Here is a 24,667-nt window from a genome sequence, read left to right on the forward strand (position 1 = left end):
GATTTTATAGGAAGTGTATCTTGCACAGAGGTATAAGTCAGAGGTGACAAGTAACAGAACACTAGCCACACACATGCTAGGAAGTTTTACAGGAACACAGGAGCAGTAACACAGCAATACACAGCTGCCAAAACCACAATTATATCTTTGTTTACAGGGGCCGGGGGAACATGGACTGCTGCAGATAAATCACAGTATGTTGTATTAAATCTACACTGCAAGAAAGCACCCCAACAAGAAACACCCAGTCCTATCATCCCAGTCACTGCCTTATAGGACACTTCACATAGGACTGCACTGGCAATACCTCCCAAAGGTATTACTCCCCAGGAACTGTGAAATCTTGATTGTCTAGACATGTTTGATTCCATCTCCTCCAACCCATGAATATCACCTTTCATTTTTCTTCTATGTCTTATTTCACCCTCCCTCATCAAGTTCTTACCATCACACCACCAAGCTGCAGATTCTGAAGAAATGACAAGAACTCATATCTCCTTTGGAGATGGTTATTGGTATGTCCAACTGTAGCAATTATTTGAGCTGCAGTGAAAGAACTAAGGCTAAACCTAAGAAAATATACCATGCCTACATCCCAAGCATTCACACACTGCATGGTGGACCACTTTCAAGCCAGAGCATCAAGAACCAAAGGACAAACCCAACTTGAGACAAGCAGCAACCTTCCAAAAGCAGAAGACTATCACTGGAACTGTTAAGAGAACTATCTCACTTTAACAACAGGTACAGGAACAAGTTATTTACTGCCCCTGTCAGTATCAATCAAAAACTTACATATTCAAATTATCAGTTTGAATAAAAAAACCCAAATCTGCTTTAGTAGTAATTATATGGGTGTGAATGGTTATCAAGAAATGTAAAAATCATAAAGGATTTTGATTCTATAAATTACAGGCAATGGAGGAATTCTTCAGCAAGGGTACAAAATATCACAGGTTTTACACTTTTCTCAATTACTCAGCAGCTTCATAGAGAATGATGATTTTGTGACTGTGCTGTTGTCAGTGAGAACAGAAACACCTCTAATCACTGCAGAAGTAGTTTGGATTACTCTGTGTATTTAAATCTCCTGTTCCATAATAGTATAAAAAAAAGTTGCAAAGTATCTTTTTTTCTAACTTGGCACTGCAATACCAACTATTTAAGAAGTACAAATCTAAAAGCAAAGATTAAACTTGAATTCTGATAGACAAGGCTAAATATGAAGCACTTAATGAGCAGCCACTACAGCTTTAGCTTTTAGGTTAAAAAAGAATACTAAAAACACCTCACAATGAGAATGTCTCATAGCACCCCAAAATTACAGGGTAATCACTACTATTTTACATGATACTTAAAAAGCTTTATCAGCAAGATGGAAATAGAAAAATTAAAAGAACAACTGCTGATTCTCAGGAAAAAAGAGCATACACCAGAAACTAGCAGAACCCTTAGTCAAAATGCTTCATGAACAACTACATAGGCTGCAGAGAGCTTATTTTTCGTTAAGAAATGTACAGAATACAGTAACCCATTTAAGAGAGCTCTATTTCAGGACAGTAAAATAAACATCTGTAATTATTTAAGTTGTATTGTGCAGCAAAAAAAGTACTTTAAAATATAAAACAATTAAAAAAAAACAAAGTACCAGATTCTGAACAGTTATTAAAAAACCATCAGTCAATACCTGTGCAGTCTTAGAAATCTTATTTCCCACTTGGAGGAATAATATGGATGTTGCAGAATGCCTTGCTGTATCTGTATGGGAATGGCCTAAGTCTAAGAAAAGTCTTGCATGGTTTATGCAACACAATGAACACTAGGTAATAGTCTGTAATTGTTTGTAGCACCTCATCTGCTTTTTCAACAGCAGACTTAGCACATTTCCTTTTATAGCCATCTTCTCCTCATCATGAGGTCTGAAGTAGGTCAGAGTATTTGTTCTTCCTTGTCTTTTTTCTTCTTCTACTGAAATTTGCTGTTTGAGCAGATGGGCAGTGTTAAGGGTGTTAAGGGTCCTTCAGATATACTCACTAGTAAATAAAACTGAACAGTGTTCAGAAAATTAACAAGTAGAAGAGGCAATAAAAATTAGACAATTCCCACAGTCTTTCAAAATACTGAATTTGCTTTAGAGAAATACATAAATTCTCTGCACAGAGAATTTCAGAGTTGTAAGACATGTAACATGGACTATAACCATTAAGCTTCAATAAGAATTGGCAAACCTCACAGATACAAGTCCTGCCAACAAATACCATACTCACAGTAATAGAATGAGATTTTTAAGAGGCACAGAAAGGAACCCCTGAAAAATACTGCATCTGTCCATTTAACAAACTTGCTGAAATTTTGCATGAGACAGTAAAAAGGATGCCTGAAGACTAGTCTCAAACTCCACAAGTAAACTGAGGTTCTGTGATACATTGTAGTTTCTATGTGCTAAATCAAAACTAAGACCACTGAATTACCAAAACAACTCCACTCTTTTTCGCTTCTGGAAATCCATTCAAAGTCATGAGACAGTTCCATGACAGCCTTTATTTCTTTTAAAAAAAAGTGTAGTGCAGATAAACTGTTATTGGCTTAGCTTTGCTGAACCCTTAATAATGAGTTTTGCTTCCTCTTCATAAAAGTTACTGTTCGTTCTTCTGGTATTTTTAAGTCATTAGTATGTCTTTCCCTCCCCTCCAGAATGTTTTACAATGAGTGAGGAGAGAATGCTTTGGACCAGAACATCTTTCAAGCCAGAAGCAATTGCCACCAAATAACAAGCATACCCAACTGCTTGCATCCATCAAAATGCATTCAAGAAGGCTGGGCTGAAAACCATTCATTCCACAGAAACAGAAACCTATAGATGCCAACAAATGTTAATACAACTATGCACTTCAAAAGTCGGTTCCTTCTATGTCTGAGTATGCACATTCCTTTCCATTTTTCAGAGAGAAAGTATTGTTAAGTGGCACACTTTCTGAATTTCCTTTCCAAACAAACATCTGGCTCACAGCATTTGAGAGCTCCCAGCTCGCCCACTTCTTCTTTTTCACATTAGGCATTACTTGTCTGTACCATGAGTTTCTCCCTCCAGGGTGCATCTCAGAGCACACTAGTAGGTCTGCAAGCATATCTAAACTACACAGCAAGTCACGCTGCCAAGAAACCAACACCAGTTTCAGAACCAGCAAAGCCACCATCAGGGACATTGTTTTCAGAACATGAGCAAGTACCATGGCACAGCCCTGCACTGATGCCTGTTGGTCCACACATTTCCATGTGGCTCAGACTAACAAAGGAGCTTTGTGTTTCCACAGGACGGCATGTAAAATTTGTTCAGAATACTGCCTACCTTCACATTGTAAAAACAGGTACAAAAATAGGTTCAGCTTTTCTACTGGTTTCCTTTTGACATTTTTTTTTAAGCTGATGCAGTTCCTGATTTTTAATCAGCATTGTTGCTACTATAGTGTATGTATATTGCCAATTCACACTTCTCCCAAGACACAGTCTTAGATGTGAAAACCTAGCAGAGCAATCAGTTTGAATCTTTGAATGCAGCCACTCCAGAAAGCAACATAGGACACTTGTACAGAAAGGACATTTTTGAAACAAATGAAATGAAAAGAGGAAAAAGAAAAAGAAAACAAAAACCAGACCTCTGCATCTCCTGAACAAAGTTCAAATCAAGAACAGAGCAAAATCCATGCAATAAACACAGATAAGGAATAGTACTACAAGAAGATTTTTGCAACAGGTCATAGAAACATCATTTATTTTATTCTAAAATAAAGAAAAAAAATCTAATAAAAAAAATCCTAAAACAAAAACTTTCTGTAACTAGAAGACATCATTATACCAATCTTCAGTTTCAGCTACATCAACTTATAAGGCAGGTTGCATTGCTACAACTTCTAGTTAGCAATAAAAATCTGTCTGATATTGCCTTTCTTCCTTTTTTAAAAAAATCTTGAAATTGGATAAAAGACACTAGAAACAGTGCCTAACCATTTCCTTTCTAATGGAGCAATATCTGCAAGTAAATATAACATTTTATTTCCTAGAACCAGAACTTTATTTCAGCATCTCTTCTACAAGCACTGTTGACTAAAAAAGCTGATTCCATTTTCTCTGTACTCTCCTGCTGGGTATTCCTGTTTGCAACTAGGATCTTCCACGACACTTCTCAAGGCTGAAGAAATGCAGCCTTCCCAGTCTTTTCTCATACATCACATACTCCCAAACTATCTTGGTGCCCTCTTTTTTACTGATCTAAGTTTACTACATCAACACCTCTCTTCTCCTGGGGAACCCAAATCTGGGTCCAAGCTGGATCACTGGACACGGAACTCCTAATATTGTCTCACAGGTACATTACAGAGCTCAAGGATCACTTTCCCAAACCTGATGGCTACAGTCTAGCTAACTCATCCCAGATTTCTTTTTTTGCTACAAGAAGAGTACATCGCTGACTCATGTTTAATTCTTGTCTACCTCAATCTCAAAATCTTTTTCTACAAAGTGGCTTTCTGGTCAGTGTGCCCTCCCCAAAACTTTACCTCTAGTTTGGGCTATGCCAACATTTGGATTTTGAATTTGCCTTTGCTAAATGTCATTTGGTTTCTGATAACTCTTTTTCTAGTCTATTAAGAGCCCACTGAACCACAGCACTGGTTTCCAGCCTATCATCACTTCCCCCAGTTTGGCATAGTCTACAAATTTGCTGAAGATATCTTGTCCTGTCTTCCAAGTCCATTAAAGACATCAAACAGATCAGCCCTAGCATGAAACCCTGAGAGACATTATCAGCAATCCAAGCAGTTATACAGCACTTTCATACACACTTGTGGCCAGAAGCATCACTATATTGAGCAGAAAAGCAATTCCAAATTCCAAAAGCACGTGATAACCATAGGAATCTTGGCAACCCAGAAGCAGCTGCTGGAAAACTACACATTTGAGAAATCAAGGTAGAGAGAAGCAAAATTTAAGGAAGTCATAACAAGCCAAATCTGAGAACTCATTTGTAGTCTTACACAAATATCTGTCACAAATAAGGATTCTTGGACCAGCACTACACTTGTCTGTAAAAAGTTTACCTATTCCAGAATAGCACTACTAATTAAAGAATCACCTAATTAAAGAATCACCGTGATCAAGAAAAGAAACAAGCACTTTATGAAACTGGGAATAAAATATTTCTGGCAAAATGTCAGGGAAAACAATGCTACAGTCTTTCAGTACAAGTAGGATGTACATTTAAATGCAAGACAGACCAAAACTTGAATGAATTAATAAAATCTAATTTTGACTAGTCGTAAGTACCTGAATAAAATAGTATTCAGATAATAATTTTCCACTGAAACTATACAGTCTATATTTTCAGCTTTCTACAGCTTTTCTTTTAATGCATTTTGCATAAGGAAGATAAAGTGTGGCCAGAACAACAAGCTTGGCTTTTTTTTGGTTCACGGTTAGGGAGGCAGAACAAGATGACCAGGGATGTTTTAAATTAGTTGGAAGCAAAGGAGAATTTACAAACTGCAATTCTTTAACATCCTACCTCCATCATGCTGATCATCCTTCCTAAAACAAAGGTTCATTCACATGGAGTAGTTCATCTCTGCTCCAGCAGCAAACACATAACTCTAGGTGACAAGACACTTCCTTCCTACCTCTCTCTCTTCTTCACTTGGGTTCCCCCAATTACAGACAACTAGCTAGAGTTTTTACCCAAAAATTACTATCTTTCCTTACCACTCCATCACTTGTAATTTCCTTATCCAATGTTATCAAAACTTTTCATGAGTCTAGTAAGCAAAATGCCCAGAGAAGCTACTGCATGGCATCTATTAGATGACTGTCCTGTCAGGAAAACCTAACTTTCTGAAAGCACTCATCTTGTAATCATTATGCTTAATTCCATGAAAATTCTTTTATCTCCTCACCTTCAAATCAGAACGATATCAAAGGGGGATTTAATAAAGTGCAATTACAACTAAAAAATTTTATGACTAAAAGCCTGACAGCTCTGAAAATTTACCAAAAAAACCCACCTAAATTATGTGACCTGTCTGATATTTTTACCTGTAATTTTGTATCCATATGCAGCCAGCTGTCCAGCCATGTATTCACCGTCTGAATTATTGTGGGAACATCCCCATGTACGAATCCAGATTTTTTGAGCACCAGGAATAATGCTGTTAAGTAAAAATAAATGAAAAAGGCAAGTCAAAAGACAAACAAACTTCCCTTTTAAGCCTACTGAACAGACTCAACTAATTGTAATTCTCCAAATGTAAAATAAGCAACACAAGCAGTAGCAAATCCAAAAGAGATGGGGAAAAACACTCTAATTTTAGTGTAGGAGGTATTAAGTCTGGCTGGCCATAGCAACCTGTGTGGTGGTATGTTTTGTATTTGTGACTGACACACCTGTGCTTTAGCTACTGTGGAATAGTGCTTGAGCAGTACCAAAACCTCCTGTTTCCCACTGTGGTGTGTTTCCTACAGGCTGGAGACAGAAAACAGGTTGAGGAGGAACATGGACAGAATATCTGACCCAAATCAACCAAAAGGATTATCTATACCAGATGGATTCTTTCTTTCATGATCAGCAATTGAAACTGGGGGTGTGGTCTTTCCAACCTTGCCACTGTTCTTAAACTGACTGGGCACCAGTCTGCTTGTGGGAGGTGGTGAGCAATTGCTTTTGCATCACTTGATATTTTTCCACCCACTCTTTCCTTCATTTAAACTATCTGTATCTCAGCCCACAAGTTTTCTCACTTTTGCTCTTCCAACTCTCCCCTAGCCTACTGGAAGGAGGGGTGAGCAAGTGGCTCAGTTGGTTGGCTAGGGTCAATCCACCACGAGTGGCAAGAAAACTTTTAGAATGGAGAAGGTACAAGAGCTGTAGGATAAGAAGATTCAGTACACTGCAGCTATGTTAGGGGAGGAAAAAAAAAACAAAAAATCCCAAAAAACAACACATAAAACAACTAACTTTCTGAAAATTAAATTAATATATAATTTAACAAGAGACCTTTAAGAGAGTGCACTGACTTTAGGCCACCAGCAAACTCACTGTTAGAGCTACACTGCAATTTTTTGACATTATGGCTCCCATTGATTGTACTTTCCTACATCTTTATACATGCTTAAGCTTGCAGCCATACTAACATCTGAAAGCTCAGATCCCAACCTTTCTGGACTACAGAAGCAGCATGGCAGTCATGCACCATGGAGCTAGCACACGTAATGGTTTAAGAACCAACAAAAAATATCTGCAAGAAACTCTCATTGAAACTCCTGGGATAACTGTGCCAATGAGCTTGAGAGACCAGTACAAAACCAACACACATACTGGAACACAATCCTTTGCCCTGCCCCCATTTTTTTTCTCTCCCCTCAAATATTTTTTTGTTTTTTTTTTAAAGATATTCCCTTAGTTAGAAATGAAAATTTGTTTCTGGAAGATTAATTATCATTAAATAGACAATGCATTTAGACTTCCTACTGCTGAAACAACATTCACTCAATGTGCTTTCTTGGGTCACAGACACTGTTTTACAGTCTGTTAGATAATATATAGGAACTGAGTATTTTGGAGAATGAATCACTAGTGGGAGGTATCTACAGACCATCAATTCAGAGTGGAGTCAATGTACCTTTACAGGCCTTCAGAGAAGAGTGCATTGTTATGCTTGTAAAATCAGTTTTGAACACTAATGAAACACCAAAATTTAATTTCCTGTGCATTCCAGACATACTTTATTTTCACCTTTATAATGCAGGGAAATTTTATCCACCAGCTTGTAACTATTGGGGGGAAAAAAAAAGAAAAAAAATACCAAAATCCAGATGTCTGAACTGCAGTAGAAACTAGAATCAGTAACCGAATTCACCGAATCAATTACACTACAGCAGAAAGCTGATTCTGTTCTTACAAGAACCACAAGAAGGAATGATGCAAAGATACATTTTGTAGTTACTGCATATTTTTTTCCATTGAAACAAAAGAGTAAGTTCAGAAGAAGTTGCTCTATATCACTTGCAGGATGTATGTACAAAAAGCACAGCCTTTGGAGATCCCAGGTTCCAGAAACAAGGTGAAAAGACTGAAGCAAGGAGGACACACCCTTGGTGGAAGAGCATCAGGTCATAGAACAGCTGAGCAAACTGAAGACATCTAAGTACCTAGGCTCTGACTGTATGTATCCACAGGAGTGATACAGATGTACTGAGGGGAGTCCAACAAAGGGCCATGAAGATGATTAAAGCACTGGAATATCTCTCACAAAAGGAAAGGCTGAGAGTACTGGGATTCTTCAGCCTGGAGAAAAGAAGGGTCAGGAGGACCTTACCAATGCATATAAACACCTGAAGGGAGGGGGCTGTTTTCAGCAGTGCCAAATAATAGGATCAGAAGCAATTGGCACAAATTTACACAAAGGAGTTTCCCTCTGAACATCAGGAAACATCTCTGGGAGGGTGACTGACCATTGGCACAGGTGGCCCAGGGAGGTGGCAGTCATCTATGAGACATTCAAAAACTATCTAGGCATGGTCCTTGCCAGCTGGTTCTAGGTGGCTCTCTAGGGGAGATGGACAAAATGGCCTCCAGACATGTCTTTCAACCTCAGCTGTTTTGTGATTCCAAAAATTGCTTATATTCCTCATTCCAGATGTCAAAAGGCTACTCCAGGACTGCATTTTGCAGAACACAGCTTCTATTTAGGTAATGAGAGTTAAGCATATGATTTTTCAGAAATATTTTATGCATAAAAGCTTAAGTAGCAGGAACCATTTTTCCAGATTGATTACTCAATTTGATCTCAGTCAAAACTGATTTCTACAGAAAGTTTATCTAGAAAAATAAATTTGCTTAGAATTCATTAACACTTCATTATATAAACACTATTTTACTCATTTTATCTTGTATCCCTTTTTACACTGAGAATCAAAATGAACTTCCACATTTCCATATTTTTAGAAGCCAACGGTGCACACAAGATAGGAGAAAAGTAGTAAGACAGGGTTGATGGGAGAATTTACCTGTCACTTGGGGGGTCATCATCTGCCTGAATATTTTTTTGTGAATTCCGTTTTCGCACTTTGGGAAAGATGTTCCTTCTTACAAACTGCCGAGCGCCCGGCTTCACAGCTTCTGCTGACACAATATCTTCAATATCTTCCAGAACTGAATCACAGGCAGCAGGCATCTTTGAGAAGAATTAAAGAAGACTGGTATTAGAACACAAAACCAAGGCCTAGCATCTACTGCATATGTTCTCACAAAGAACCAGTGGTGTCCCCCAGGGATCAGTGTTGGGCCCAGTTCTGTTTAATATCTTTATTGATGATTTAGATGAGGGGATTGAGTCCATCATCAGCAAATTTGCAGATGACACTAAACTAGGGGGAAGTGTGGATCAGCTGGAAGGCAGGAGGGCTCTGCAGAGGGACCTGGACAGACTGGAGAGTTGGGCTGATTCCAACGGGATGAGGTTCAACAAGGCCAAGTGCCGGGTCCTGCACTTTGGCCACAACAACCCCATGGGGAGCTCCAGGCTGGGCACAGAGTGGCTGAGAGCAGCCAGGCAGAAAGGGACCTGGGAGTCTGGATTGACAGGAAGCTGAACATGAGCCAACAGTGTGCCCAGGTAGCCAAGAAGGCCAATGGCATCCTGGCCTGTATCAGGAACAGCGTGGCCAGCAGGTCCAAGGAAGGGATTCTGCCCCTGTACTCAGCGCTGGTGAGGCCACACCTCGAGTACTGTGTCCAGTTCTGGGCCCCTCAGTTCAGGAAGGATATCGAGGTCCTGGAGCAGGTCCAAAGGAGGGCAACCAGGCTGGTGAAGGGACTCCAGCACAGATCCTATGAGGAGAGGCTGAGGGAGCTGGGGCTGTTCAGCCTGGAGAAGAGGAGGCTCAGGGGAGACCTCATCACTCTCTACAACTCCCTGAAAGGAGGGTGTAGCCAGGGGGGGGTTGGTCTCTTTTCCCAGGCAACTCTCAGCAAGACAAGAGGGCACGGTCTCAAGTTGTGCCAGGGGAGGTTTAGGTTGGACATTAGAAAGAATTTCTTTATGAAGAGGGTGATCAGACATTGGAATGGGCTGCCCAGGGAAGTGGTGGATTCTCCATTCCTGGAGATATTCAAAAAGAGACTGGATGTGGCACTCAGTGCCATGGTCTGGTAACTGCAGCAGTAGTGGATCAAGGGTTGGACTTGATGATCTCTGAGGTCCCTTCCAACCCAGCCAATTCTAGGATTCTATATACCCCCAATACAACTTACACAGGAGGGATACTGAGAAGTTAAAAGTTATCAACTATCCATGTATATTTCGTGATGCCATCTTCCCCTAGTAGATCAAACACAAAAAGCCACAAACCACACCAGTTGGAGAACTTTTAAATAATTTGTACCTTGTTATGTTCTAATTCAGAAACCTTACAGCTCCTGAGATGACATATTCAAGATGCAAGTATTCTTAAACATGCCAGGCATCATAGTGAAATAATGAGCTCATCTTATGCTTCCACTCACATCACAAGAGAAGAGTGAAAAATACAGCATTTAAGTGCCTGTTACAGCAGCTGTTCTACCTTTTCTTTGTGTGCTGAAAACAGGCTCATAAGTGTTTCAATTTGTCTTCATAGTCCTTTTGAAAACGAACCAAACTATTCCTAAAATTCCTGGGTCCCACAGGCCTCTCCTCATTGACCAGGAGAGTAAAAATGAAAATTCCCATCCTCAGGTACAAGGTGTTAAACAACTATACCTAGCTAATATGATCATGTAATGAATTTAGATTTTATCTTGTAGTATATTTTCCATAAAAAAGGAAAAGTGGATGTATATGTATCTCTCAGCAGATCTCAAAATCCAAAAATAAAGTGCTATTTGCTTAAGAAGTTAAAAAAGAGTTACTACATTAATTACATGTCTCACGTTGTGCTATGTGTAATTCTTAAGAAAAATAGTCTGATTTACCACTGGAAACTTGGTTTTGTACACATCTCATAAGTTTACTAGGGAAATCATACAAATGCATTTCCCAGAGTGTACAGGGAAAATATAACACTTTCCTAACAGACAGTTAAAAAAACAGAAAGTTTTAATTAATTTAAAACCAGATTTCAAGAAGAGAAAATTCAGGCTACTGATGGACAGAATACTTTTAGATTTTGGAACTTAATTATGCAAGAATTTAAACCCAACATTTGTGCATTTTCCCAGTATGTGTCCTTCAGTCTGCAAAATATTAGTTTTTTAAATATAAACTGAACTATTGTGCAACTGCATTTAACTTGAAAAGGAAATATAATGTCACAAAAAGAACACACCTAACAAAGATATTTAAGCATTTCACATACTTTAAATAAAAAATCCCAGCATCTATTAAAAAATGCAGCAAAGGATGAATAAAAATAAAGACCTCTGAAAAGTGAATTGATAAAGAACACTGGGGGAGAAGTGACACCCCTTACACTACTTTATACGATGAACAGGGTAGGTACAAATAGGTAAAGTTATCAAATTAATACAGTGGTGGGGGAGGAGAAAAGAAAAAAAAATTGGTTTTGAGATGCTGTTTTTACTCTCTTCAAGAAAATAATCTGACATCACAGAGCACCTGGCAAAACAAATAAGCTGAGTTTATTTCAGTGGTCCCCAAAAGAATACAGCCAAAATAAAAATCTTACCTTTTTAAGTGATGTGTAAATCCTCTTGTATAATAATCCTGGGGAAACAAAACAGACAAAAAGGCATAACATGAAAAAGCAGGACTAGCAGACAGAAAACTATGAGTTCATGTTATTGTCTGAAAAGCATTTGTCCTTCCTTTGCAGAAATGTCTTGCTTGCTCAGCTTCACCTCGTTAAGACTGAGTATACATGCTGACTGGCTGACAAGGTGGAACAGTAGCAGTATTTTCCCTATCCTCCTCTGAGCAGAGAAACTCATCTTTTTGTTCACCTTTTATAGAATTGTAGGTTTTTTAAGTCTGATGTTTTTAAGTTCTTTCAGACCTCCTCTATATTTCTGTCTTCAATCAAGAGCTTAAAATTTTGAATGAGAGTAGCAGTAAATTTTACCTGAAGACATTTACAACTTTTTTTTAAAGTACACACACCATCAAGGTGGGGTTTTTTTTAAGAACACTTTACTTGATATGTTCCATATGTATGCATGAGATCTCTTCTCACAAGCAAATATCTCTGCTACTCCTCTGATGGACTGACTTAAATAAGAGGCAATAATGAAAATTACAAGTTAACATATTCTTCTTATACGCCAAACTGTCCCTCCAGCACTACACATTTCCCTTTAATTTTTTTTTAACTAAATAAAAAAACAATAAGAACACTGCCCTTTACCCAGTCTAATTCAGTCACCCCTCCTTGATCTTCTTGCACATATCAATAAATTAGTTCTTTCCACTACGAAAATTTCCACCCACATGAAAGAGGGCTGCTCTTTCCTCTATTTACCAACAGGTGTCTCCGGTACAGCCCCGGCCTGTTACCCCCAGGCTTACACAGAGCAAAATAAAGCTGTATGTAAAATGTAAAATAACACGGACCCAGCGTGTCTCACCTCAGGGCCCCGGGGCAAGCTCGTTCCGCGTCCGCGGACAAGCGGCAGCCAGAGCGCAACCGCACCGCGCCTGACCAGGCCTGAAGCAAGGATACTTCCAGCTTCGGCCAAGCTCGTCCCCCCTTACCGGGCTTCCTTACCGCTGACTGTACCCGAGCCCCAAGCAGTCCTCCGGCCGCCAGAACCTCCGGGGGTACCCGCCTGAGGGGTCACCTCCCCCTCCCGCCTTTAACGCGGGTCCCAGGGAAGGCCCACAGGGGACAGGAGCATCGCGCGGGCGAGACACTGGCACAGAAAGGTGGGGGATGAGGGGGAAGCGGCCGTCACCGTCACTACCAGACGGGGAAGGTCGGGAGCGGGGGTGAAACGGGCCCTTCAGGGCCCCGGCACTCACCTTCGCCGGGCGGTCTACTGCCTCAGCCGGGCTGCGCCATCACCGCCGCCACGCCACGCCCCGCCTCTGAGCCCCGCGCGCGCAGCAGCGCCACGACGGTGGCCGGCAGCGGCCAAAATGTCCCTCTGAGCTCTGCTCCGCAACCTCGCGACAGAGAGCGAGCGGGCGCGGCTGCGTGGCTCGGCGGGGCGGAGCGGAGCAGGAGCGGAGCGGGATGGGGGCGATCGGGCGAGACGGTGGTTGCCGGGAGCTGCCGAGCTCGCTGCGACAGCGCCGAGGTGTTTGACGGCCGAACCGGTGCGCCCTGCTCCTTTCGCCGGTGGACTGCTGTATGTGGGGGAAAAGAGCAGAGCCGGGGCCTACCCGGAGCTGGGGGCGGTGTTGGAGCCCTAACGGCTCCTCCGGTGGCCGCTCCGCCGGGCCAGGCCGCGCCGGGCCTCTGCGGGGAGAGGGCGAGAAACGGGGAGCGGTGTCGCTTCCTCCGCTCTGGGAAAAAAAAAACGGAGGGGGGTGGCAGCGGGGCGGGACCCTGTTTTACTATCCTGGAAGCCGTAATGGGCCGGGGTGGCCGCCGCGGGGCCCGGAGCCGTGAGGGCGGTCATCTGAGGCCGTCTCTTCGGACGGCGGTGGTTGAATACAACTGGGAGCTCCCCGTCCTCAGAAATAAGAGGGTAGCCCGTGGGTCGGTCAGCGGCCCCGGGCAGGGTCCCGCTGCTGTGGCCGGAAAGCTCGCGTTGATTTTTGAGGCGGTGCTCCAGAAGGGTGGCTACAAGGGCGCGGGAGCTGCGGTCCGCACGGCATGGAGTTGCCAGGCTGCTGCTGCTGCTGTTTCGCGGGAAACATCAAATATTGTGAGACCGAAGGTCAAGTCGTAGGGCTGAAAATGGGATTTTCTCCAGCGGCGCGCCGTGGCTGTGTTTGAAACGCAAATAACCAGTGCCGGGGCATCTGCTGAGCACCCATGCCATGTTTCTTGGAATACGTTGGAATAAGAGGTTAACCTCGTATTTTAATTGGAAACAGGATCCAGTATCCAGTTAAAATGGTTGGATTCTGATGTACCTGATCCAAATAATGGTGGGATATTTATACTTGTCATGCCCACAATATTTTTTTTATTTTTAATCATTCATTTTCTCATACCGTGCAAGTAGCAACTTTTATGTTTAGTCAGTTTGGAAGATATTGGTCAAAAAATTTTATTAGATGACTAAGCTTTTTGGCATGTGTTCCCCCCTCCAATTTAGAGCTTGCTAGTAGCAATTTTTCTGGTTAATATTGTAGAAGACATCAGTGGGGGTGTTTAAAGCTGGATGGCTAAAGCTAGGGCTCTCAGAAGACATTAAGTGAAGAGTTTCCTTGGTGATCAATGTGTTATCAAGGACGAGCATAAACCTATTGCTTTGTTTGTAATGTACACAGTTAACCATAAAAGATAATTTATATTGCATTGTTAACATTTTTGTTTTGAAGTATAAAAATAACCATTTCTTGTAAATGAATTTTGAACATTAAGCTACTGTCCTTAGGAGGAGCCTTTGGAATGATTGTTTTATTCTCCAGATGGAAGATTACAGTCTCCCTTGAACTGGAGGGAAAGTGAATGAAAGCCCTGAGTGTATTCCATAATGGGCCTTTTGGTCTGCTAGCAGATAAAGTTTGGCAACTTCTATATATGAATATCACTTCCCCTCCCTCTCCCCTTTCTTAAAAACTGGCGCTTATTTTATGCTTATCTGACAATGTTCACAGGCAAAAAAGGATAACAATGAGACCAAAGTAACAGGAGAGATTTGAAGAGGAAAATTGGGACAGAAAGAAACAAGCACTTCATTTAAGCCAGTGTTTAAGAACAAATCATTCTAGGCAGGAGTGAACACTATTAGTATCACCCTGGCCTCATGATAGAGTCATTGTTACAGATTAGGATACATTTGCCATTGTGAATGGTCTTTGTTTAAGCACACAAGTACTCTTTGGAGATAGAGGGTCTCACCAATGTAATTAATTCGTTATTTTTGCAGCATTTTTAGCCAAGAAGAAAATGGAAAGAAAAATCTAAAAGTCAGTAGTTGTATTAATCTGTTTTGGACACCCTTTCTTCATAATACTGTGTAGGTAATCCTTAGTATGTCATCAAGTAACTGTATATATATATATTTACATATATAACCAATCCATAGTTTAACTGCTGCCTGGTAACCTCCTTTTTCTTGTCAGTTCCCTGTATTCAGTTTTCTAAGTATTTCACATGCAATCTTTGAATTAAACTTCTCTATTCTGGGAGCAGTTCACTGCACTGCCCCACCATTATCTTAACTAGCTAAGTGTTACCTCTCTGGTTAAACAGAACCGGGCAGACATCAGTGCTGGTTTATGGCTGACTAAAAGAGGAAAGCACAGCTAGCCTGAAAGACATATTCATAAATCTCCAGATGGCCAAGATTGACAAAATACTGCTCGTTAAAGGGAGGCAGTGAGCTCCAAGAGCAGCTCCCGGGCAGGAATAACCCATGAGTCCCATACCTAGTGACATAAAATAGGCCATGCTGATCAATTTCAGCATGATCTGGCAGAGTCTTCACATTGTCCTGCTGCCAAGAATTCATAGTATCAAGCAGCCCTCGTGCCAGGGCAGTCCAGTTCAGTCTTAGGACATAGCCACAACATGGAAGGCACCACCTAGGTGCCTTTGAAGCTCATAAATCTGAATTGCTCTGTAGCATATTTGTAATGACAAAGCAAGCTGCACACAGACTGCTGGTAGTGCAGCAGATAGCAAGGGAAGCAGATGATTGCCTACTGCCTCCTGACTGCAGGAAGAAAGCTTATCTTTACCCGCCTGGAAAAAACACTTTTTAAGAGACAGCACCCGACAGTACAAGTCAAGTACTCACCTTCCATAGATTGGAAATATACATCAGTTCCTTGACTGCCCAAAGAGCAGCTCTAGAATACATCCTTTCCAAGCTGCCTATATACCTTACTTCCTGCTTTTCACAGGTGGTAGACTCAAAGGTACCAGCTTCAGGTTTCCATCTTAAGTCATGATAGGTTTTACAGGAGCAGGTAGTTAGAAAATACTTCTAGGAAAATAAAATACAAACCTCCTTTCAGCTTGTGATTTGTAGAAGATACATCCTTAGTTTTCTTCACAGCATCCTTAGAAAAGGGAAAAGACAAGGAAGCAAGGACCCAATTTTTAAATTATAATCATATTCTATAATAACTAATAGGCAGTTCTGGGTGGAAAAGTAAGTGGGAAGACATAGAGGAAAAAATGGAGAGTCCTAAAATGAAATTAAATAAATGAGATTTCTTCCTGTACTCCTGCAATTCAGGAGAATCTGGCTGGTGATTTGTCAGCACTTTTCAATGCCGTACAGAATTGATAGCAGCCCATTTTTTTCTGTTAGATATGACACTTTTTCCCTGTCAAGTTTTAGGGGAAAAAGAGTGAGTAAAGAGACTTCCAGACTTAAGAAAGGTAAAGCATTTTGCTTAGCTGTAATGTTAGAGTAATATCCAGGCAGATCCTGCTTCAGCAAGAAAAGATAAATGGGGAAATGGGAAGGTGAATTCTTGTTCATACTTTTTTTTTTATTTTTAATAACGTTCTTCGCTATGCAGACTCTTGGGTTCACTTAATCTTGAGAACTGTTGACTCTAGAACACTAATGGCACTGTGCAATAGCTGTGTGACACAGAAAAAGCTGGCATATACTGCTAAATTTGGTGCCTCTGAACATGCAGCAATGTCTCATGCTACAAAGAAGTACCTTACTTATCTCACATTTTCTTTCTGAATCAAAAATGTCCATGTCTGCATCAAGACAGTGGTGTAAACAGTAAAAAAAAAAAGAAAATTATGGTGTCTGAAATATGTAGGTGGATGAGCTCTCAATGAAGGTTCAAGGGCAGGAACCCTCCATTTTTTCCTGTTTTGTTAAATTTCTGTGGGTAAAGGAGTGTGTAGTTGCCTATTATTCAGGCCAGTTTCGACAGATTTCTCAGAATCCTATAATTTGGGTTGGAAGGGACCTCTAAAGGTCACCTAGTCCAACCCCCCTGCAGTAAGCAGGGACACCTTCATCTACATCTGGTTGTTCAGAGCCGTGTCAAGCCTCATCTTGAACATCTCCAGGGATGAGGCCTCAACTACTTCTCTGGGCAACCTGTTCCATTTTTCCACTGTCCTCACGGTAAAGCACTTTCTCCTAAAATCCAGTCTAAATATATTCTAATTTAAAGCCACTGCCCCTCATCCTGTCACCGCAGGCCCTTGCAAACAGTCCATCTCCAGCCTTCCTGTAGGCCCCTTCAGGTACTGGAAGGTCACTATTAGGTCTTCCCAGAGCCTTCATTTCTCCAGGCGGAACAACCCCAGCTCCCTCAGCCTGGCTTCATAGGAGAGGTGTTTCAGCCCCTGATCATTTTCACAGCCCTCCTCTGGACCTGCACCATCAGGTCCACATCCTTCCTGTAGTGAGGGTTCCGGAGCTGGATGCAGTACTCCAGGTGAGGTCTTACCAGAGCGAAGTGGCAGAATCACCTCTGGATCTGCTGGCCATGCTTCTGATGCAGCCCAGGATGCAATTGGCCTTTTGGGCTGCAAGTGTTGTTGGCTGGACTGTTGGCTCATGTCCAGCTCTTCATCCATCAGCAGCCTCAGTTCTTTTCTACAAGGCTGCTTTCTAAATCCTCATCCCCAAGCCTGTACTGATAACACTGATTGCTACAACACAGGTGCAGGACCCTGCACTTGGTCTTGTTGAACTTCATGAGGTTTACGTGGGCCCACCTCTCCTGTTTGTCCAGGCCCCTCTAGGTGACGTCCTGTCCCTGTGGCTTACCAACAGCACCACTCAGCTTGGTGTCATCTGCAAACCTGATGGTGATGCACTTGATCCCACTGTCTTACGTCGCTGATAAAAATTTTACACAGTGCAAGTCCCAGTACGGACCCCTGAGAGACACCGTTTGTCACTGGTCTCTATATGGACTTCGAGCTGTTGATCACTGCCCTCTGGATGCATTCAGCCAATTCCTTATCCACTGAACAGTTCATCTATCAAATCCGTATCTCTCCAGCTTGGTATGTAGGATACTGGGGGTGACTGTGTCAAAGGCCTTCCAGGAATCCAGATAGAATATATGGATAGGGCATCCCTTGTCCACTGAAGCAGTTACCTTATAGAAAGCCACTAGATTTGTCAGGCACGATTTTGCCCTTAGTGAAGCTGTGCTGGCTGTCTTGGATCACCTTCCTGTCCTCCATCTGCCTTATCAGAACTTCTAGGAGAATCTGCTCCATAATCTTCCCAAAACACAGAGGTGAATCCTTTTCCATCAGGAAAAGTGCAGCCAAGGAATACAGCATATACAGGACTCAATAAAGCCTCCCTGAGGCAGTATTTGTATGCTAAGTGATGTTTGCAGGTACACTGTGTTCAGCTCAGGAGAGCAGAATTAAATCTTTCAACTGGATGGATTTTTCTTTTTCTTGCAACTCAGCTCATCCCAGATTTTCAAAGCAGGTACAGAAAGCAGAAGGAGGGGGAGAGACAAATGACATGAAAACTGGCAATCGGTAGCAGATTCTAGGGGCAAAAAAAATGCTTATTGTAGCTGTAGAACAGAGAAACTAAGAACAGGCTGGGGAGCTATGACAGGACAGAAAGAGGACATATATTGTAATCTCTGCTTCAAAGGGAGATCAGAAAGCACAGCCCTCTAGCCTTCCTTTATTAATAATTTGGAATATAGAACAGAATATCTGCTCTGTAGTCTTGCAGAAGTTAAGAGTATGGACAGTACATGAAACCAAAGTAGTAGCTTTCTTGCGTGCAGGGAAGGTAACAAGACACGTATTACTTGTTCAGTCAGGAGTGTAACATTTAAGCAAGCAACAATATTACTGGTATTTTAGTTATCCTGATAGGGCTGGTTTCTTCTTTTTCTTTTAGAAATTGGTGGCTATGCATCTAGAAAGGTGCAGCACCAAGACCAGAAAGGGAGTACAAGTTTGTAATTGCGTGTCTGGTACAGAAGGCTGTGAGAGGTGGCTTTAAAATAAAGTGCTAAGAGAATTCTGGAGAATTAGCAGTAGGAAGGTTAAACAGATTCTCAACTTTTTCTTTCATGTCATTTAATCCTAGAATAACTCAATTTCTGTAGTTTGCAAGAAGTCTGCTCATAATTCTTAAGGGAAGATACTTGAAACAAAGCAGTGTTATCCCAACCTAGGGATATCCTACTATGTATCTTTACATGTGTCTTTTATTCTTGTTTTGAATTTATTGTTAGCATAATAAAAAAAAAGAGATTGAAACCTAGTGTCTAATAAGTATGAGCTTAATACTTAATACTAATAAGTATTTTCTAATAATGAAAATAGTGACACCAAGAAGCAACATGGTAGGCACCAAGAGTAAGAAGAATTTAAATAGCTGTATACAAATCTAAACTCTTTAAAAAATCCTTTTTATTAATTCATTACCATACAAAATTTATTCAAATTACATCCATTTGAAGTGGTAAGATCACAGCTAGAGAATAGGTCATCCCTTTAATAAATCTATTTACAAAACTCACCATAAAAGCTTTTTTTGTTGGGTTTTGTTTTGTTTTTTTACAGTATTTTACAGAGGGTCTTCTTAAAACTAGCATACAATGCAAAGCTAAATTAGATTAGTATTTTTCCCATGCACATTGGGACAAGTGTTTAATTTGTACATAAAAAGATGGTCTGCATTAGTCTTCATTTTCTCTTCCCCCACAAAAGTGCCCCTTTGTCTTGCAAATCTTCATGCTCACACAACTTTTACTTTCCTCTTCCACAAGACAAAAACTTTAAATACTACAATTTTATTTACAGATCCACATCTAAAAAAACTCTTAAAAAATTACAAACCAACTAGAAAATATTCTGGCAGTGTTTACAAATTAATTCTATCATACAAAACTGCTAGATAACTAAAGTGTGAGTTGAGAACATATATCAACTTAAATACAACTGATGAATGATCTGTGCACACATTTGTACATATAAACACACACTTAACACTGTTTAACAGTTCTTTGTGTTGCTCTTTATACATTTGTTATATTCCAAAACTCACACAGTCATACAGTTCTCCTATTAGTACTGTGACTTCTTGCCTTTTCATGTGTGAGCTTTCATAGCAGCAACTCAATGGTACCAGAAAACCTGCATACATAATATTCTACTACAGTACAAATAGTACTAATTTTCTGAGTATGTCAGATAAGTACACAGTAATGCAAACACAAGGATTACATGGGCATCATCTAATCAACAATTCATTAATTTAGCCCAGAACATGGCAACGTATTTTACACTCAAAAAAAAAAAATTAAGACTTCTTAGAATTCCTCTCACTTTCAAAAAATAAATATTGGTACTATACTATACTACCAAATATATTCAAAAAATAAATGCAATTCAGTTGATGTGGTACTTACAGTTATGTAGTTTGGAAAAAAAATTAGTTTTGCTGGCGAAGAGAATTATAAAAAGCTGTAAGCAGAGGAAGCTAACCCACTGAGATAAATATGATATATTGAACAAACAAAGCTTGGCATAAGTGTTTTCCATAGAGGGAAAAACCCACAGTGCATCTCTAGTAGGCACTTAACACAAAGCCCCACTTAGTACCACAAAAATTTATGTACCAGTTCTAATGCACACTGGGGGCAGTAAAATTGAACTGTGCATCTTCGTTCTAGTTTAAAAAAACAACCAACAAACACTACTTTCACACACACACACACACACACACACACACACACACACACACACAAGCATTTTGAAAAGCCTGTGATTACTACATGAAGTGGCAGAACTTTATACTTTTCAATATTTGCAATATACACTACATTTACAGTGTATTTTTTTTTTATTAAAAGCTTTTAAGGACATAAGTATTTGACCTCAGAATGAGACATATACACAGCTCAAAATGAGCCTTATGACAGCAATTTAAACATTCCCACAAGTAGCTGAAGAATCCCATTTCACACTTTTGCATTATTTCATATTTCTGTTCACCGCAGGTACAATCCATGTTGTGACACTCAAAAGACATGCATTCTCTGCAGAAGGCACGACCTGAAATACTATTATAAAATTGTTATTTAGGACTAGACCAGTTCACTGAGCCCTTCTCCATAAGCCCACTTGTCACAGTAAGCAGAGACCGGGGGAGTGTGAAGACAAAACATTTGATAGTCACCTGCTTGCGTTTGCTGACTCACAAGGCGCTGGGGCTCAGAGTCAAGGAGGCCTTGCTGGAAAGGCCTTCGCTTGATGTCTATAGTATTTTAGGGAGTACTTAATTAAAATATCAGCACTGTCTGAGAGCCTAGACTATTTAATAATGCTATTTTATAATAAGTAGGGGACAACTCTGAATGACGGCAGGTTTTTTGACTCCATTAAAAACACGATTTAGACATAGACAGCACTTAAGAGAATCAGCTGTATATAAATTCATCCACCAACGAAGGAAGCTTCTCTAAATCATAAGCATCAAAGAGGTCACTGATGCCTTCTTCATCCCCAAGGCTCAGTAAATAATCTTCCTGAAGCAGAGGAGGCAGCAAATTCACAAATGGTCCTTCAAAGTTTGAGGGAATTTGGTCCTCGGTCTGCTGGAGAAGGTTGGCTGGAGAAGCTAACGGAGAGATTGGTGCCATATTTACTGAGCAGTCACCTTGTCCTGAGTTAGCAGAAGCCACTTCTGTAGAAGAAGGGAGAGAATCATCTCATCAGACATATTAGACACAGTTCAAATAAAGAAACCACTATGTGATACGCCTTTCATAAAGCTTCATTTAAAAAAAAAAAAAAAAAAAAAGGAAGAAAATGGGCTCCACATAATATCTAGCTTATTTTTCTTAAGTAACAAAGGGCTACTCAAAAATATGCATATTGCTATCATCATTGACTTTTCTACTAAAAAATTACTTTCCAAAGTTTAAACAACACTAGAGGGGAAAAAGGAAAAAAAAAAAAAATCAAGCCTAGTGAGAGGTGTCCATTTCTTGGTGGAATCCAGGCAAAATGAAAACTGTCAATGCAAGAGATGTCATCAGTGCGACTGCATAGCTGCATATACCCATGCACAGATTTCTGCCTCTTGTGTTGAGGCAAATCTTTGATGCTAATGTCCTATTTGAAAGCACAAAAGAAAAAAAAAAAGTTTAATTTTTCAATAACAGAATAAACTTAGGTTTAATAGTTCCACATGAACTATTGCAAATAGTTCTGTATGAATGGAATGATGGATTCATACAGAATTCCATATAAACGATTGCAAATAGTCCGTATGCAAATACTGAACTTGTTTTAAACAACTGATTCAGAAGAAAATGTGCTTCCACCAAGAAAGGCACAGTGAAAAATAGCTACCTTAGCTTTTCATCACTTAGAAAAATAAAGTCAGAAAATAAGAGCTGGATATGTCAAATTCAAAATGAAATCTTGAATGAGAGCATGAAGAAAGGCAATTAGTATTACAAAGAAATATTTTTACCTTTGGAAATGGTTTTGGAAATATTTCCATTGTGGTCCTGACTATAGCTTTTCATTGGACTGAGGGCATCGTTTTCCTCTGGGCACAGATAAACTTCAATAGGTCCTTGAGTACTAGATAAATGTATCAATGCACTCTGCTAACAAAACAAACATCAGTAAGGTGTTACACTAGTGAACACTACAAAATATTGTCAATACAGGATAAATTCTTATGGTAGTGTGAGTGTTTGAATACATTTTTTAACTAATAAACAGAATCTGAAATGCCACATGCAATTTTTTTTTTTTTTTTTTTTGGACAATGTACAAGGCTTGGCTGATGTATCTTATGGACTGGAAGAGAACATAAAAGCTTTTCTCCACAGTTTATAGTGCAGAAATCTCAGAATCTCACCGTTTTCTGTTGTTAACATTTTATTACAAGCATAATAACCCAGAGCCTTGTGATGTAAGTGAACTATGGGATGCAAGTGACCAGTTTTATTTTTATTCATATAACCATATTATTGGATGTATTCAGTAAAAGCTTCTACTTTAAAATAACGCCAGAACATGCTTCTCACTCGTCCAAAAACCTTAAGCACTAATTCACACTGAACTCAAATAGCTATATGTTAAGTTCCTCTGTTTATCAAGGGAGTTTTCCAAATAACAAAACAAAAAAAAAAAATGCACTTTTCTTCATCCAAACTTGTTTCTGTAAGTCCTTCTGCCCCCTCAAGGCAGCAACTCTAATTTTGATGGTTTTTTTCTGAATAAAAGGTACTTCTAATTTGTGTCTATGAATTATCTTTTCTTAACTTTGTGAGACCCCAGCTGGAGTACTGCATCCAGTTCTGGAGCCCCTAACACAAGAAGGACACAGAGTTCTTGAAGCAAGTCCAGAGGAGAGCCACAAAGATGATTATCAGAGGCCTGGAGAACCTCTCCTGTGAAAACAGGCTAAGGGAGTTGGGATTGTTCAGCACAGAGAAGGCTCCAGGGAGACTTCATAGTGCCCTTCCAGTGTCTGCAGGAAAGCTGGGGAGGGAGTTTTTACGAGGGCATGCAGTTATAGGACAAGGGGTAATGGCTTAAAACTGGAAGAGGGTAGATTTAGGTTCTATACATTAGGAAGAAATCCTTCACTGTGAGGGTAGTGAGACACTGGAACAGGTTGCCAAGGGAAGTTTTGGATGCCCTCTCCTGTGAAGTGTTGAAGGAGATATTGGATGGGGCTTTGAGCAACGTGGTCTAGTGGGACTCTCTGCCCATGCAGGAGGTTTAGAAGTACATGATCTTGAAGATCCCTCCCAACCCAAACCATTCTATGAACTTTCACACGTTGATTTAATACAGTAAGATGAGATATACAGACAGATAAAAACTATGAAATGCTGCTCTTAGTGTTATGATGGAAAATCACAAACTGCTCCAGTTTAAAATAAACCTGCTTCAGCTGTATTGCATGAATAGTTTTAAAAAACCTGAATATAGGCATTATATACCATCTCTGCAGACCTTTCAAATACATTGTATTGTGTCCTCTTACAAAAGAAGTTCCTTACATTATTCTGCCAGTTATGTAGCGTAATAGCATTTTAAAATCCAGAGAACAACAACAGGGATTTTTCAGGGCACAAAAAAACAGTTGAAAGTACTTAGGGCAGTGCTACAGATAACTCAAAAAAAAAGGACATGGGAAGAGCAGAAGTTGGGGGTCGTACCACTGAGTGACTGAGGAATGCAAAAAAAGACACTGAAATGTAACTGGAAATGAGAGGAAGAAGGAGGACTTCTGCCTGAAGCTGAAAATTAAGTAAGTTTGGTATAGGATATAAGGGAGGTCTAGGCACTCGTTTTAATGATTCTTCTCTACTTGCCTGATTTCACTGAACTAAAAATCAAAGCATAAGGCCTAGAGGAAAGAAAAAGGAAAACAAGCAATGATAACTCTATATATTTATGCACTGAAAAAAAAAATGCCCCTTATTGCAGCAATGATTTATTTTTCGAAAACCTATACCTAGGTTCAAAGGGAAATTAAGGACAAAGGCAGGGATAAGGATGGAAAACATAATATGCCTAAGCAAAAGTAGCAAATAATCTTAGGAAAAGCGACAGGGAG

General features: G+C 40.2%; 2 protein-coding genes across 7 annotated transcripts in view; both read right to left on the bottom strand.

Annotated features, from left to right (window-relative positions):
* CDKAL1 (CDKAL1 threonylcarbamoyladenosine tRNA methylthiotransferase) overlaps nt 1-13,160 on the bottom strand; it is a 384,171-nt gene extending 371,011 nt beyond the window's left edge. Inside the window, exons 1-5 of one of the 4 annotated variants that reach the window (XM_071736323.1) lie at nt 13,002-13,135; nt 12,735-12,892; nt 11,713-11,750; nt 9,055-9,221; nt 6,085-6,197 (exon numbers count right to left, since the gene is read on the bottom strand). In XM_071736323.1, the coding sequence (XP_071592424.1) occupies nt 6,085-6,197; nt 9,055-9,221 (280 nt within the window). In that variant the 5' untranslated portion in view covers nt 11,713-11,750; nt 12,735-12,892; nt 13,002-13,135. Of the gene's footprint in view, nt 1-6,084; nt 6,198-9,054; nt 9,222-11,712; nt 11,751-12,734; nt 12,893-13,001 lie in introns of all 4 variants that reach the window. The other 3 variants (XM_071736322.1, XM_071736324.1, XM_071736325.1) reach the window with 3 other exon arrangements.
* A 6,303-nt stretch (nt 13,161-19,463) lies between these two features.
* Nucleotides 19,464-24,667, bottom strand: part of E2F3 (E2F transcription factor 3) — a 47,292-nt gene continuing 42,088 nt past the window's right edge. The window contains exons 6-7 of one of the 3 annotated variants that reach the window (XM_071736329.1): nt 22,559-22,697; nt 19,464-21,763 (exon numbers count right to left, since the gene is read on the bottom strand). In XM_071736329.1, coding sequence (XP_071592430.1) covers nt 21,498-21,763; nt 22,559-22,697 — 405 coding nt within the window. In that variant the 3' untranslated portion in view covers nt 19,464-21,497. The remainder of the gene's footprint in view (nt 21,764-22,558; nt 22,698-24,667) is intronic. The other 2 variants (XM_071736328.1, XM_071736327.1) reach the window with 2 other exon arrangements.

This window comes from Heliangelus exortis, chromosome 2, assembly GCF_036169615.1.
Source record: "Heliangelus exortis chromosome 2, bHelExo1.hap1, whole genome shotgun sequence".
NCBI lineage: Eukaryota > Metazoa > Chordata > Aves > Apodiformes > Trochilidae > Heliangelus > Heliangelus exortis.